Source organism: Pholcus phalangioides, unplaced genomic scaffold (assembly GCF_987345545.1).
Source record: "Pholcus phalangioides strain wild (caught in Gottingen) unplaced genomic scaffold, Ppha-v1.0 ptg000007l_1, whole genome shotgun sequence".
In the NCBI taxonomy this organism is placed as follows: Eukaryota; Metazoa; Arthropoda; class Arachnida; order Araneae; family Pholcidae; genus Pholcus; species Pholcus phalangioides.
Genome location: NW_028301600.1, coordinates 20,038,583 through 20,055,175, shown reverse-complemented (window position 1 = coordinate 20,055,175; position 16,593 = coordinate 20,038,583). Strand labels below are relative to the sequence as shown.

General features: G+C 37.8%; 1 protein-coding gene across 1 annotated transcript; it reads left to right on the top strand.

The window, feature by feature from the left end:
- Positions 1 to 1,988: 1,988 nt before the first annotated feature.
- LOC149085036 (DNA-binding protein inhibitor ID-4-like) lies at positions 1,989 to 9,818 on the top strand. The gene is made up of 2 exons (XM_089232798.1): positions 1,989 to 2,483; positions 8,338 to 9,818. Exons 1-2 carry the CDS (start codon positions 2,142 to 2,144, stop codon positions 8,413 to 8,415), a joined length of 420 nt encoding a protein of 139 aa, XP_089088924.1. The 5' UTR covers positions 1,989 to 2,141; the 3' UTR covers positions 8,416 to 9,818.
- Positions 9,819 to 16,593: the final 6,775 nt, after the last annotated feature.

The following is a 16,593-nucleotide window of genomic DNA, read 5'->3' as shown; positions in this document are numbered from 1 at the left end:
AAACGCTGAAATAATAAATTGCAGTAGCCTACCCATTTAAAAAAAATTGTTTCCTAGAAGAAACTAAAAAGAAAAAATGTCGTTCATATATAACATATAAAATCAGAAAATATTATCTAAAATTGACAGTATATATAAATGCCTTTAGAGAAATTAATTTTGATTGGAACGCTTAGTTATCGAAACCGAAACTTAAATCGATATTGTGATTTCAATGATTCACAGGCCTCGAGAACAAAATAAAAGAAAAATTATTTTAACCGATATTTGACTGTATCGAATTCCACTCTGATTAAGCTCAATTGTAGTTAATTTTATCAAAATAATGATTCAGGACAGAGGCGCCGTAGTGAAGAAAACATTGGAGGGGGCTTAAAGTTGCCGGTCGTCCCGTATACACGGGAGGAGGAAGGTGCATTGGATTGTTTTTTCAGAAATTGTTGGGGGCTCAGCCTCTTTGCAAAATTTATTGGGAGGGCTCAAATCAATTGGCTCCTGAGCCTATATGACTCAGGCTGTAAATTTCTCCAAAAAAAAAAAAAAAAACACATATTTTTAAAATATGCATTAATTCAGAAATTAATGTTTCAAATCAATGGCAGATGACGGTGTTAAAAAGATTTTTCTAGCATTTCGCATCAATACATTTTTGATCGCTCTTTCAATTTTTAACCAAATTGCTAATTATTTTCATATATGATTTTACGGTTATTCAAAAAATTCATATATGTATATTTATATGAATCAGATAAATATAAATAAATATATATGAATTGCAATATATTTATTACAATTCATATTATATACGGTTATATAAATAATTTCTTACGCAATGATAATTTTAATTAGAATAATATGTCTGTGACATGGGCGGAAATACGGAAGGAGGCGGGCGGGCGTTGCCCCCCCCCCCAGCGTTATAGACGAAGTCGACTGATCTAATGTATATATAAATTGACATCATCATCATGGTTCCCCCCCAGATTTCTAAGTCTATCTCCGCCTATGGTGTGTAATAAAATTTAATACTTTGATATTTTATTAATAATAATTAAATTTCTTAATAATTTAATGTTTGAGTAATAATTAATAACTTTTAATTTAAGTAGATGATTTGAAATTATCGCACAATGATAATTTTAATAAAAATATTTTAATTTGAATAATCAAGTGCTGAAAAAATTAAAGTTTATTAAGTTAATTAATTCATAAAATTTGATATGGTCAATTCATCTGCCATTCTTATTTTTATAAATACAACGAAGACCATTTTTCTGAGCAAAGGCATAAGCCAGATCAAATTTTGGGGGGGGCACAAAGTCCTCCGAACGAAAGTTGACAATCTCGAAAAAGCATTTACATTAACAGAAACTGTTGAAAGCATGTAACGGTTATTTTCTTTCGAAATTTTAATTTTTTTAGGAAAATATTGAAAAAATGAATAAATTTTTGGTCGGTCTGCAGGTGTGTTGTTAGATGGCTTCTACACCCCCTTCCTTCCCTACGTACGCTTCTGTCTTTGAGCGCCGTTTTTTCCAAGCTGCCCACCAGTTAAAATTTCTACGGCCTGCATACGTCCTTTTCGACCAAACGGAATATGTGAACATCGTAGTTGCAAACGGAGTTTTTTCGGATATACTTATCGTTTGGTTATTGTTATCAGAAACCCCAGGTCCCGATGCAATCACGTTAAGAGGCGTAAGTTTCGCTTAAAATTCGACGTGTTACTAGAAACTTGACCCTGAAAGATTCTAGCTTTCAATCAATTTAATAGATGGCGCCAAAAAAACGAAGAAACTAACTGTTCTTGAAATTCCCACGTTAATCGAGAACTTTGACGTAACAGCTGATGTGCTTTCCCCCCCTAATGCTGCTCTCCCATTGGTTATGAGAAATCATCCATGTGACGTCACAGGGATCTAAGCCCCGCCTACATGCATTCAGCGAATGTGCGTGGCCCATCCTCTCGGCGCTCTGGCTGCTAATAAATAACCACAGCTGAGACTGCAACAAACGACCAGTAACGTTCGAACAGCCGACGTGATTGCAACATACAAACCAGTGCGTCAGTTTCGGTCACATTGTCAACTTGGTTATTATTATTATACACAAATATAACAATCGGGTGTTTTTGTCCTGTGATGAAATCGCATTCAGAAATGTCTATCGGCCCAAAAAATGCAACAAATAGGAGTGGCATTTCCAAGTCGAAATCTAAGGAAAAAGATGTCGCGCACGAAGAGATGCATGCTCTTTTGGCTAAACTCAAGGAACTCGTACCTAATATGCCCAAGAATAGAAAATTATCGAAACTTGAAATCATACAATATGTGATCGATTACATAGTGGATTTGCAGATCGCTCTGGAAACGCATCCGTCATCTAGGCCCGTTGCAAGTGCGAACCCTGCGGCAACGAGGCAACCGCTATGTGCGATTTCACCTTCGGCAAATTCCATCGTTAACACATGTGGAGCGCAAGACGTAAGTTTAAATTATTTAGCATTTTATTAATATCCCCGGTATTGTTAAATTTTCGGTGCCTAACCTAATGATGGATAAATTTCAAAGTAAACCATGTGCCAAATGTTTCAACGCAAATCACAGTGGATCCCGCTTAGTACGACTTCTTTCTGTGATTGTTTTTTGAAAACGTTATAAGCCAGGCCATTCATTCTACAGTACAGTCTCGGAACCGAAGGTGCTGGAAAAATTTTCAAAATTTCCTTTCTGAAACCTATGTTTATCGCCAAGCACGAATTTTTGTTTCATTTTGTCCCATTTTTCCTGAATGCGATAAATTTCAGTTGAAAGAGGTCTTGATTCCTACATTAGGGTCTCCGGTGGATTCCCAGATGTTTCTATAGTAAATTTAAAGTGCGAAAAAAAATTAATATCGGGCCCCTCCTTAGGCCTGGAGCCTCTGTCAGCCTCCCTTAACTAGAGTCTACGGGTCTTGGCAATTGTACAATGAATTAAAGCGTTGGATTAAGGGCAAAATATGTAGGAGTAGGATCCCCCTCCTTAGAAATTACTATTTCTATTACTTTTCGGATAACCCAAGTTTTCAGTAATCCTAAGTGGTCTTCGAGACTCCACTGTATGAGAAATTTAAACTAGTGGACTACGTTGAAGAAAGCGCATCCAACAGTGCCAGGATAATAATGATTGACAAAAAAACAATAGGTCATAGCCTACGAGTGAGCATTTTTTCTCTTTAGTGGTGGGCAGTTAACATGTAAAAAAAAAGCTTGTTATAAGCTGGATCCTCTGTTGTTTTAATATTTGAAGAATTTTTGGCTCTTAATTAGGATAAAGGAATTTGTTTATAAGTGGTTCTTAACCAGGTCCTTGGAGAGGTTTCAATGTGTCCATGAGCTCGGAACAGAAAATAATAAACTTATTGTTTTTATATTATTATGTGCTGAATAATAACCCTTTTCTGTAAAAGGGTCCTTGGCCTTTCGTTTTATTGGCACAAAGGGTACGTTGAACAAAAAAAGTTTTGGAACCCCTGGTTTGAAGGTTTAAAAGATGATCATGTGCGCGCCGCGCCAAAAGGACGTTTAAAGTTTTTAAAACGAGACTGTCATATGAGTGTTAATTGCATTTTTAATTGGGTTGCTATATTTTTGAAATATATGACGTCCATATTTTTATGGGCATTTTTTTTCTCAGCCACCTCGTTGGGCATTTTGCCTGTTGTGGAGTTGTATTTGTACTTTATTCGAAGGCCAAAAAGAACATCCTATTGGCAACGCAAATAATCATGTTCCAAATTGATGCGTCAGATATGTCATGCGGTTAGCGCACCAATAGTTCTATAAATCTGAGTTCCCATTCCAGTTGGACACTCATTTTTCCAGGTATTTAGAACAGTGCCGTCTTAAGGCATGGGCCCAAGAGAAGGGGAAGGGGCTCACAAAAATGAGATCTGGTTAAAATTTTCGAGAATTTGCCTGGTGGGACCTCAGAAAAATCACTTGGCGCGGGTGCCCATGATGCTCGTAAGGGGGACGGCCCCGATTTGGAATGCTCTCTAAACTGGAACTTGTCAAGTCTAGGTCTAATACAAATGCAAACACACAACAGGGAGCAAAATGACCTCTTGAGTATGGGTTTAATTATTATTCCATGAAACCCAAGGGTTACAAGATCTTTTCTGGGACCCCGATATCAAAAGCTATAACTTTTCCGTTGGTGTTGACACAAAAATTTGTATATTAAAAATTTATTCATGTTTGAGTTCTGCGGAACAGTCTCGTAACCACTAAGAGTTCTGCGTGAACTAAAAGCGTTGGAAACTCTGCATTAGATCAACGTATAGATACTGTATATAGATAGACCAAAACACACACAGAATTGGAAACGTACTTGCTGTGTGTTCCCGTATTCATATAACAGAATTTGCTGGAGTTCATTTTGGTATTAGAATTTCGTTATCGAAATTATTAAATTTATTCAAGAGATTTTCCTTTCCATATTTTTATTGAGCATAAAAAGTTATTTCTGAAGAAAAGTTGTTTTTTGTGTTGGTGAATTTTATCTTGATCTACGATAACGAGGCACTTAAAGTAACCACATTGATAAAACTCTTTCGTTCTTGGACATAATTCCGTCACCATCTTATCTCATCATAACTTCCGTATCTATTCGTCACTGACGAATTATTTTCTCAGCTATCTTAAGATTTTTAAGGGTTTCGATAATTTAAATCTTGGAGAAGAAAATACACGGCCCCACATCCTGTACCAGGGTCCCTAGGCTAGGATCTTTTGTGATCCCCCGGGTCAGACTTTTAACGGGCCCGTCTATAGTTAATTTATAGCTTGTAAAAGCAAACAGTTATGAGAATTATCCCGGTCCCTGTCAGCCCCGCCCTCGTAGGGGGCCATGAGAGGATATAATTTCCCAATCTGCTTTGACAACTTTTATAGTATGGTTTTAGTGAAGTAAAAGAAATACGTGGGGTGCCTATCAGTGGAGCTATGATAAATAACTTGATAAATAATTAGTTTCAGTGTTTCGAATCTTTTGTTTGTCCCAGAATGATGTTTGTTTTTTCACAAGTCTCAATATTAATGCCGATTTTTTTCTATTTGACTTATGCCCGTTGGAACCATCGGTATTCTTCTTGGAATCGTAGTATGAAATAAATTGTAGGTTTTGGTATAATAAGCCATTCAAATGCATAAAATGACCTTGACAAAACAAAATAAAAGGAAAATTGATCATTTGTAGATCTGCTTGCGTGACAATATCACGTTTTGATTGTCTCTAGATGTTGAAACGTAAATTTAGATTTTTTTTTTGTTTGATGTATCAAAATTGAGTTCAAGACCCCAGGACCGAAACTTTTATAGGAGACCTTTTAATCTTTTTTCATGCCCCCCCCCCCCAACAGGGGAGAGGCTGACAGGGCTCCAGCCTGGGAAGGCCCAAGACTATTTTTGTTTTTTCACTATGGGGGGTTCCCTTGAAAAGTCCTGTCTGGGGCCCGCCAGAGTTCCTAGAATAGGGGCCCTGCTGAAGAATGTAGATGTCATGTCTTTTGGTGGCAAAACATTGAATCGCCGATAGCAAATGGAATATTAAAGCAAGAAATAAGAAAAAGTTGTCAATCATTTTATTGGTTCTTTTTAACACTGGACCCTGTCAGGTCATCCAGTAAGATTCTACTGGATGTATCAGACATTTTAAGGCGGGCTTCTTCAACCTGGTGCTTACTGAATCGCCAAAGAGAGTGCTCGATGCTCGCTCCCGTCTCTTAATCTAGGTATCGATCGACACTGTAATTAAACACTCCAAGTTGATTAGCATCATACCTATTTGAGCATGTTAGAGTTGCCATATGGGTGAGCCTAACTTTGGAAAAGTCTCTTGTACCCTAATAAGTAATATCAATCTTAGATTTTTTCTTTTTTTAAATTTCTACTGACATCGGTCATTGCACTGAATTGTAATACTTTTTTCTTGTTAACCAAGGACATTTGTGTAAAAATTATTTTAACCATTACAAAATTGCTGCCATTTTTTCCCCCATTTGCTTTTTGAGTTTTTGAGAAGTTCAATTTGATTGCCGTGACGGCCTGAATGTCTATGTTCAGGAAAGTTGAAAAAAATACAACCAGGAAGTCTTGTGAGAGACTTGTTTTGCGTCAGAGTTGGGAAGACTTCGAAGGTGCCATTATCTTTTCTTGACTTGGAATTACCTATAGGTTTCTTTTCTTCTTTCCTATCTCGTTTTATGTTATGTTATTTTTTTCTTCCCTTCATCGGTGACGGGCACCGAATAGAGAGAGGCATTGTTATCTGAAGATCAGTAGGCGGTTGTTTGTGACCTACCTGTCTATCTGACCATTACGAATGACTATTTTCGCTGTATGTTCGAATGTAGGCCGCTCGCAACATTACAATCGTGGATAAATGCGCTTGCTTCACTAAAATCAAGGGAAAAGAATACTCTAATGATTATTTTAGAAAATTCCTATGTGAAAAAAACATTATTTTTTTACAACCACCAACGTAGATTATATCATTTTAAGAATAATAGCTAATTAAAACGGCTCAATGGAATATGAAACGTATAAAGCAATCGTAATCCTCCCATGATCTGAATATACTTGACTTTAAGACAAGTTTTCGGTGGGATTCGCAGTAGCGTTTCAAAGGGTGGGCCAACAGGCCCCCGAGTCATGTAGAATATATCATTTTAAATAATTAAAACAGCTCAATTAAAAAAGCGTGTAACTCAATCGTGATTTCGGAATGATTTGAACCAGGATAATAACTTGCCTTTTAGAAATTATAATACAACAAGTTTCGGTGTGGTAGGGCTCCGTGGAAATGTCACTGCTAATTTTCATGGGACCAGAGACAAGGTAGATATCATTTTAAAATATCTAATTAATATAGCCAGATCGAACAATGTTAGCATAATTTTTTCATGATAGAAAGCAGAACAACTTTTCCTCAAGAACTGTTGGAGGGCAAATTTCAGTGCGATCCGCAATGGCGTTTCAACGGGTGAGCTAATGAAAGTCGAGAGCAGGGCCATAACTAGAATTTTTGTGAATCGAGGGGGGGGGGGGTGATTTGATTTTCAATACCATTATGAAATCGATGCTTTTATAACGGTACTTCCGTCATAAAAATTTTCCACTTCATAAAGTTTGTCGCCCGGGACGGTTGCCTCCTCTAGTTCTGGCCCTGAGTCAGCGTAGGCTGTATGGAGTCTGGACCATGGGCGGAAATACGGAAGGGGCATTGCCTCCCCCAGCGTCAAAAGTGAAGTCTGCTGATCTAATGTATATGAATTGACATCTTCGTGCCCCCCAGACTCTTACGTCTATCTCCGCCTATGGACTGGACTCTAGTTGTGCTACCATTCTGAGGAATAACAGTTAATTATAACAAATAGCTCAATTAAGAAAACGTAAAACCCAATTGTACTTCGACATAGACTGAACTAGGATAGTTTGGCTTCAAAAATTGTTATAGAGTAATTTTCAGTGTGATTGGCGGTGACATCTAAATGGGTGGGGGGCAACGGGGCTTTCAGTCAAACGGACTCAAGAATAATTGAAGATATTCATTCGTCCGGAATTTTTAAAATTAAGTTTCACTTTCTTCAATATGTTATTTTGTTATGGGAAATTCAATTTAATTTTCTACCACATGGTTTCAGTTTCTAAAAAAATGGTCAAGGGCACCCAAAAATGTATAGGACCCTTGTACTAATTAGTCATGCACGCACGAGGATGTATAATTTTCTTATTGTTTCCTAACGGAAATTTAACAAAATGTGTTAAGGGAATTATCCTAAGAGAGATAGAGAGATCTGACTCTTAGAAAAATATTTATAGCGTTTTGTTATTTTCTAAAACCGGCTAAAATTTGGCAAATGACCAGCAATTCGTGAGGAAACGGCGTTTTAAGCTTTGTCTGTTTAACTGCATCGCTGTGTTATTCCAGATGCTACTGTTCCAGATGCCTCTGTGCCATACGGAGCTTAAACAGACTTGCCAGAAATGAGTAACTAAGTGCTATTAAATAATGTTTTTCCGTTCCGGAAACGGCTGGTCCCATGGTGGGGAATGTTTTGACATGTTCAGGCGGCAGAACTCATCGAAGTTTTGACGCTTTCTAACTGGGCTGTTAATTTTTTTCAATGTTCTGGAGACCATATGCTTATTCCAATCCGGTTTCCTAACAGCAGCATGCTATAATTGTGCTGAATGAAAACCGTCGAAACTTCTTTTTGACTATAATTTGGTTGCTGCTATTCGAAACACTCGTGTAATGAACTGGAAACTGATTTTATTCTATTAAATTTCAGGTTACCCCGGTGGACAAGCTTCCCCAGACATTCCCAGAAGTGACGTCGTCCAGTAGTACCAGGCCAGTTTCCTGCTAAACAAGCTCGAATAAACCCCGATGCGTCTCTATACCAAAGTTTTGGGGAGATGGATTCGAGTGACGACTTTTTGAAAACAAAAATGGCCGGGAATAGGCTCCCATGGAGTGCAATCGCTAGTCTCTATTAAAAGAAAGTTTTTTTTGTTTCTCTTCGAAATATTGTTTGCTGCTTTTTTCGAGAAGCACCTAAAAAACACGTTCACACACAAAACAGAAATCGAAGGCAATTTGCACCGCCCTTTTGGATAAAAGTAACAGGGCCCCCACGGACTTTGAAGCATATAGACACCATATAGGAATGTAGAACTTGTGATTATTTTAGTTTTTCTTTCTTGCAAGGTCGCTTGAAGTCATATAAGCCCTACACTTTCTGTACGAATTTTTGATTATTTTATGTTACGTGCGCTAATATCTACGCACAAATCGTATTTTTCTCCTCGTTCTTGGAAAAAGTGAGGTTTTCTGAATTCCAAAATTGAAAAAAATATCCTAAAAATCGTCAATAACCTGCCGAATTATAATTTGATTTTTGGAAAAATTTATAACACCCTGTTTTTTTTTTTAAATAAACTAATCTCGAATGACTGGCTTCCACATGACAAGTGAGACATTTGCTCATGATTTCAGGGGCTTAAAATTTTAACAAAATTCACTCTGGCTAAGTCTCTCGTTCTTGGAGAGAAATGTGAGATTTTATAAATTCCAAATTTAAAAAAATTCAAAACTGAATTGAATTAATATACTCTAAAATCAATATCGAGATATTTTACGTGGCAAGTTGGGAATTCGCTCAGGGCTCTCCATAATACAACAATACGACTATACTAGTTAACCAAAAAACTTTGTTTCTAATCGCGCCCTTACGGCCATTCCATTCTTACAAACGAAGATATTTGATAACCTCTCTCTTACAAGAACGACAAATATCTTTTATATCATTAAAAATGTTTCATATGTTTTGTTATATCGACGATCATCTTTAAGTTTTGTTAATTTCTAAAATCACATTGGTTATATATTATTCTAAATTACTTGATCGACCTTGTATATAAATATTATTTTTTATTAGAAATTTTTGTATTATTTGGTTGTGTACTGCTAGATGTCTCTTTTTAAAAAGCAGTACTAGATTTTTTTGGCTATTGTGATTTTTGTTTATTTTCTTATGTTTACACGCGCTGTACAGAAAGTTTGTAAATTTATGTATGTAATGATGGTGGTGAAGCATACTCAGAGTTAGTTTTTGGCGTCGGATTTCTTATGTTTCTGCCCCTTGAGATGTGATACTTCTTTCCAAAGATGCTTTTATATATTATATATACAGTACATATATAATTTTTTTTGTGTATATATATTGTTCTTTGTGATTCTGAGAAATTAAACCGGAAAGAAAATTTAAAACTGTTTTTCAATTTTTTTGATTTATGATTTTTCACATGGTATATACTTGGAGAGTTTTAAAGTAACATACTAAGGACTATGGTCAGAAAGAGCCCCCTTCCCAGGTAAGCTAATTACATTTAGAAAGATTATCATCCAGGCTCTGGGACTGATAATCTGTGCCGGGGCTCCGACTGCAACCGGTACGGCGTGTGCCTGTCCAGGTAGGTCGGTTGAGTCTCTGGATTAATTAAAGTTTGTGGTTTAAACGAAATTTGTTGATTCGTTTGGTACAGGTAAATATTATTGATACTTGAAATAGAACGGTGAAGGTCAAAAGGGTTTTCTGGCATCGGTGAGTTTGGTATTTACAGATACTACTACATAAATCACGTCGTTTTTTTTATTTACGCGATTTAGTTCCATCGAGGTAAGCTTGTTTCAAAAACTTCTAGTGTCATACAAAGCCATCACCAATAACGAAGATGTTATCCGACGTCACACCGACCAAATGATGAACCGTTATCCTGAGTTTGTATGCTTACATGGTAACATACACATAATTGAAATAGTTATTTGTGAAAATCACTTTACTGGGGATATATATTTTCTGTATCAAAATGGTAATTAGACAATCGTGAAATCCCATTGAATTTTATCTCCTTGTTCAGAGGCGTAAGCAGGGGGGTGCTCAAGGGGTCCGTGTCCCCCACAAGCAGACAAAAAATTTAGAAAAAAAAATATTTCTGTGAAAAAATTGAAATATCGAAAGAAAATATTTTTTATATGCTATATTAACCAATTTCCGTTAATTTAAATACTCTTGAAGGGTGGTAACTCAAAATTTCTCGATAAGAAAATTTTTTTACTGCCCCCCCCCCCCCCACAAGCCTTTTGTTCTCCCTCCAAAGGTCGATCCTGCATACGCCCCGGATTAGGTTATACAGTATCATCGAGATGGTGGAAGACAATGTTACCTGTCCTAAGGCCGGGATTACACTATAAAAGTTTTGTAAAAGTGCTTTTATAAAACTTGAAAAATTCAACCAACAAACTGATCGGTTGCATTTGCTCGAATGTAATCGATCAGCTTATTAGTTGTATTCTTCAAGTTTTATAAAATCACTTAACAAACTTTTACAGTGTAATCCCGGCCTAAAAGACCATCTCCCAATAAGGTCAACTTTAGTCTGGTCCGGAATTTTTCTCCTATACTATACATTCATCTCTTGAAAGCATTTTTTTATTTGACGGAGGCTGGCCCACTTTAATTACACTGCTCAGCCAAAAAAAAATCGTGTTCTCAAGTAAGTTTTAACATTTAGGGTATTTTTGGGCTGCTGATTTCAAAACTGGTGTTAATTACTTTTGCTGGATTGGGGGGAGGACGCGCTAGTTTTTGAAATAATATTCTTCACTATTTCAATGTAATCAGAATGAAAATTAAAATTTCAATACAATCTCGAAAACTAGAGCCAATATGACAAAACCATTGCAGATTAGGATTCACACACAGCGCCCCAAAATCACCCTAAAATCAATGAAATATCCTTTGCCAATGATTTACTGTATTTATAAAGAACAGTTTCAATGTGATTTGGATGCTGCTTATGTATTTTACTTTTGAAGTTTAATTCTCTATCTCAAAAACTAGAGCCAGTCTGATAAAATCAATGCAAGATTCAGTGCCCCAAAATCATTCTAAAATCACTGAAATATCGTTGAGAACAAAATAAGCGTTGAGCAGTGTTATGCCATCGTTTTTGAGTTTTCGTTTCGTAAGGCGGTAAAAATTAGGACATTGTGTGTGTGTTTTTGCCCCATTTTAACAAATATAGATATAATTAGCATTAATTACATTGGCAGATACATAATATATATATGTACCGTATATTTCTTGGACTATCCGCGTCTCAACGTTTTTAAAAATGTTTTTGAGGGCTTGCGTTAATTTTCGTTTCAAAAAACAATTTCCAAAAAAAAAATGACTACGAAGATTATCGTTTAAGATTCAATTTCATAATTAAATTGCGTTTTAAATATTCAGAATTTTTCTCAGCATTTTCTAAAAAATATTTTTAAAACTAATTATACATTATAAATAAAATTTAAATTTTGTCCTGGAAAAATACAGGCTTACGATGAACAAATTTTTATTTTATTAGTGTAAAAATTTGTATGCGTTTCTTAATTGGAATATTTTCGATTGAAAATTATGATCTAATATCGATTTGATTCGAATTAGCTCTAATTAGTGATATTCCAGTCTAGGCTGAAAAATGGTTCGCGTCTTTGACTTACTGTCACAATAACAACTGTGCATTGACAAGTTGGTGAAGGATATTTGAGCTGTATAAATATTATGGTTGTTCTTAAAACGCGCGCATGCAGTAAGATGAGCATATCCGATGTTTTTGCTAAGACTGTCAAGAACAGATGGACCACTGTGCAGATGCGACTTTAGTGTTATTTTTATTTCTGAAGGGAAGAAGGCGGATGAGTTTTAACCTTCAGATAGGAAATAAGAAGCGGGCGATACTCTTGGATGCAGATGTGGAATCCTCCGATACGCATCTGGACACCCTCTGCTGCCACCCTCGATGCAAAACCAAGCCATTTCCGGGTTAGTGGGGTAGACGTGCCTGCCTATGGGAAAAATAAATGGTGGTGGTGGTCACCCTTTATTGCCCACCACCTGTCTGTCTATTCAGACAGTGCCTTGCTTTCTCTTGTTGCCTGCCTGGCTTTTCTTCACTTGCCATCAATGCCATCTGCCTTTATTTTCCACAAAAAAGCCACCCATTTTTCCCACTCTGTACGTATATTGTTGGTAGAAAGGACGGGTGGCACGAAATCTTCGTCCGCTGGCTCGTTCCTCAACCGCCGGGTCCTAGTATCATTCGTACGGGGCCGCTCGGCGAAAGTATTCTCCTATTCAGCTGGGTCGCAAGAGGTTTATATGGGACATCGTCGGATTATTTTCCTTAGGGCAGTATTCATCGACATGGTTTAAACTGTAGTCACAATTTTTCGATAAGTGATCGACACGGATTGGTTAAAAACCTAAATTTAACCAATCCGTGTCGATCCCTTATCAAAAAATTGACTATAGTTTAAACCCCCCCCCCCCATGTCGGTGAATACTGCCCTTAGTATTTTTCTCGAACATTTTATGCATTCATGTCTTTCAGCGACTAAACAATGAGACAAATTGGGAATAACTACTTGCATATGATATTGATACCGACGACAGAGGCGTATTTACAGAGGGGCTGAACGGGCTGATGGGGTTGCAAATTTTGGGAATAGAATGGTAAAATAAATTAGAGACTTGAAATGAAGAAAGGCAGCAAAACCTTAGAGGCCTCTGACCGACGTCCACGGACCCTTACGAAGGAGATACTAAGCTCTACCCACATATGCATCAAGGCCCCACAGGCTAGGATCTTTGGCGAGCCCCCACTATAGTGAATTTGTAGTGTAAAAAACAGAAAATAAGAATCGAGCCCTGTCAACCCCACCCTTGAGAGAAGCCATGGAGTCTTAGGAGCTCAAAGATTTTTCAATTTTTTGTTCTTGATATTTACCGGGAAATAATGTTAAGGACCGCTGAAAAATGTATGGTACATCGCCCCTATATAAGGGAGGGACTGAGAGGGTTCCAGTCTGGGACGGTTCTAATTTTTTGTCACACTTTAGATTCACTATGGGGAGGGAGGCTGCTGCAAGATGTGGGGACCATGATGTAGAGGCCTTGTTGACAACTTTGGTTTCTTCATAAAATTATATAATATATTATTTTTTTACAATATAACCATATTTCTAATATCTGGATTGCATTAATTTGTATAAATGGGGCAATTCCAATCAGAGGGTATGCAAGGTAGAGGGGGCCGAAAAGGCTTAGTGGTCGGGTCGCAATGAATTTCTTAAAGAGAAATTTTGAGTTCTTAGCCTTTAAACAACATTGAAGTTAACAGAAATTGATTATATGGACACAAAGGTATTTTCTTTCGATATTTCAGTTTAATAAAAAATATTTTTTGTATCATCGTCTGGGGACCTAGGGGATCGTGGCCCCCTCCCCTGAGTACGTTTCTGATCCCAATACGCGTTAGGAGGTAGAGGGGCAGAGCTGACGAAATTTAGCTGACGGGGGGGAGGGTCAAAAAGGCTAAAAATCTGCCGACGTAATACTTGAATTGTCCCCTACACCGTGGCCCGCGGTTAAAGCGGGTCCCAAATAGTGGGTACGAAAATTATTTTTTTTTAAATACCAAAAAGTTATCCGCACTTTAATGAATATTTAATTAGAAAGCTTGGAAAATATTTGTATCGGCACAAGCCAATGAATTCTAATTTTTTTGTGTTTTAATTATTTTCATTAAAGGTCTTCAACCATTTTCTAGTCGCGAGAACTGCCTGTACTCATCATCAAAAGAAGAGCACCCCTTACGGCAAGTTTGACATACAAATGCATGAAATCAGGATGATTTCAGTGATTTGCATATAACTTTTACAGGGTGTTTCATTGGAACGTTGATCAAGTGCTCGCGAACGCAAAATCGGACACGAGCATCGAACACTCTGGATGCTTCAGGGGGACACCATGGTGCTCGCGAGCAACGGGTTGAAGATGCCTGATTTTCATGAACGCGAAACCTTTAAATAAGACTGTTGATGTGTTTTTTTCTTACATAATTCCTTAAGGAAATAACTGTAATGATTAATGGTGGTTTAATTGTACGCGGAAATATTGTCAATAATTACTTTGATTCCAGCAAAGTCATTATTCAGGATGTAGCATAGCATACAAAAAGCGCGTTACACCCTTACCATCCAATGACTCGACTGTAATAACATCGGCAATATTCAACGAGATAAATATCGTTAAAAATAAGTTGATAATGGAAACTGATAAGTGCCTTATAAAGGTCGACAGACACATTACGGCACCGTGACAGGACCCCCTAGAAACCACGGTGTACTGAATACGGGCGTTGCCCGAGCTGTGGCCAGAAGCGTATTTACGGGGGGCTCGGTGGGCTATAGGTAAGGACCGTAAATTTGAGGAATGAGCGGCAAAGAATTTTAGTAGGATGGAAAAGAAAAACAGAAAAATTTTATTTTTAGTCACAGGAGGTAAAACCATTAATCAGTCTCTGCCTAGAGAGCGAGGGACTAAATCAGGGATTGACCAAAAGAGTGACCAAGGAAATATGCAAGCATGTCAGTGACATAGAGCGTGTGCAAGTATGCGAGCGTTCAAAACAGCGGGCAAGCACGTGGTTGACCAAAAGAGTGATCTGGAAGGAGAGGGACCAAATTGTATGAGTAAACGAAATCGTGGCCTAGAGTGTATAAGCATAAAAGTGACGAAATAAAGAGTGTAAGCATATGGGAGTGATAAATAGAGTGGCCTAGAGAGCGGGGGGGGGGGGATACCAAATCAGTGAACGATCAAAAAGTGACCTAGAGCGTGTGCATGCATGTGAATGACTAAAATAATGATCTAGAGCGTTTGCAAGCATGTGAATAATCAAAAGAGGGACTTATAGAGTACGACCAAATTAGTGAGTGAAAATAGAGAGAGTGGGTAAGCATGGGAGTGACGTAGAGAGTGTGTGACCAAGACAGCAAGCAACCAGGTAGTGAACGACCAAAAGAGTGATCAGAAAATGACCAAGAGAGTGACTTGGAGACAGGCGTATTTACAGGGGCTGGAGCTAAGCGGGCTATAGCCTAGGGCGGCAAATTTGAAGAATGAATAGTCAAGAAAATTTGGCTAGAATGAGGGAAGGGCGACGAAATTTGTGTAGCCCAGTTTTTGTAACAGGCATTTATGAGTTAAAGAAGGAAAAACTCCCCTAAAAAAGTGGGTACACGGTCGGGTCCCTCAAATCTTGCAGTGGAACCTATAGTCCATGATTTATGGTTGCTCACAGTTTTGGATTTTTCACGGCCCTTCTACATTTATAGTAGAAAAATACTAAAATATATATATAAATACGATTCATCTCCTGAGAACTGAAGCCCGGTCAGCCTTGTATGCAAGATTGATTAAGAGCCCTTTCCTGGATCATTATCAGCTTTACGTAGTGAGTATGTTTTGTATAATTTAACGGGGCTCCAATACCATTTTTTCAGGTGTCCCACTATATTAAATTCATTTCTGACCGGGATTTTTCACGAGCCCCTTAGATGAAACTCCCTGGACCGCAACTAAGGGGGAGAGCAGGCGGCTATGGTGCCCCGGCGCTGGACTAGAAGATGGTGTCAAATTCACCCTTTAACTGCTCCTCCAACATTACACAGGGTGCCTGCCTTGGGTGATAAAATACCTGGTTGCGGCCCTGGGATCTCGACAAGCCTCACCTTGTGAAGACCATACTCACACACATACACATCCTAGAGCAGTTTCCCAAATTTTTCGTTCCATCACCCAATTCTTCAAAATTTTTTTCTTCTCATCGCCCTCCAAGTCAAAACCACACTAAACCCATGGCTTCTACCATCCCCCCTGGACCTTTCCATTGCCCACTTTGGGAAACACTGTCCTAGAGGCATACTTCCAATTAGAAAAAGTATCCAAATAACGTGTAGAATTCAGATACGTCAGTGATGTAGAGAAAGACGTCCTCTCCCTTGTTAAAAAATATACAGGGTGTCCTGTAAGTACGCCCTGTATCTGACCAGAAGAAGACCAAAAAGAACTGTTTTTAAGTGCAATATTCGCTAAAATACTTGAATTCAAAATCGGGGGAAAGTTATCAAAGAGCATTCATTCATTCAAACC

Coding starts and splice junctions, on each gene's coding strand:
- LOC149085036 (XM_089232798.1), top strand. CDS start 2,142: ATGAAATCGCATTCAGAAATGTCTATCGGCCCAAAAAATGCAACAAAT. Junction 2,484..8,337: donor ACACATGTGGAGCGCAAGAC/GTAAGTTTAAAT, acceptor ATTAAATTTCAG/GTTACCCCGGTGGACAAGCT.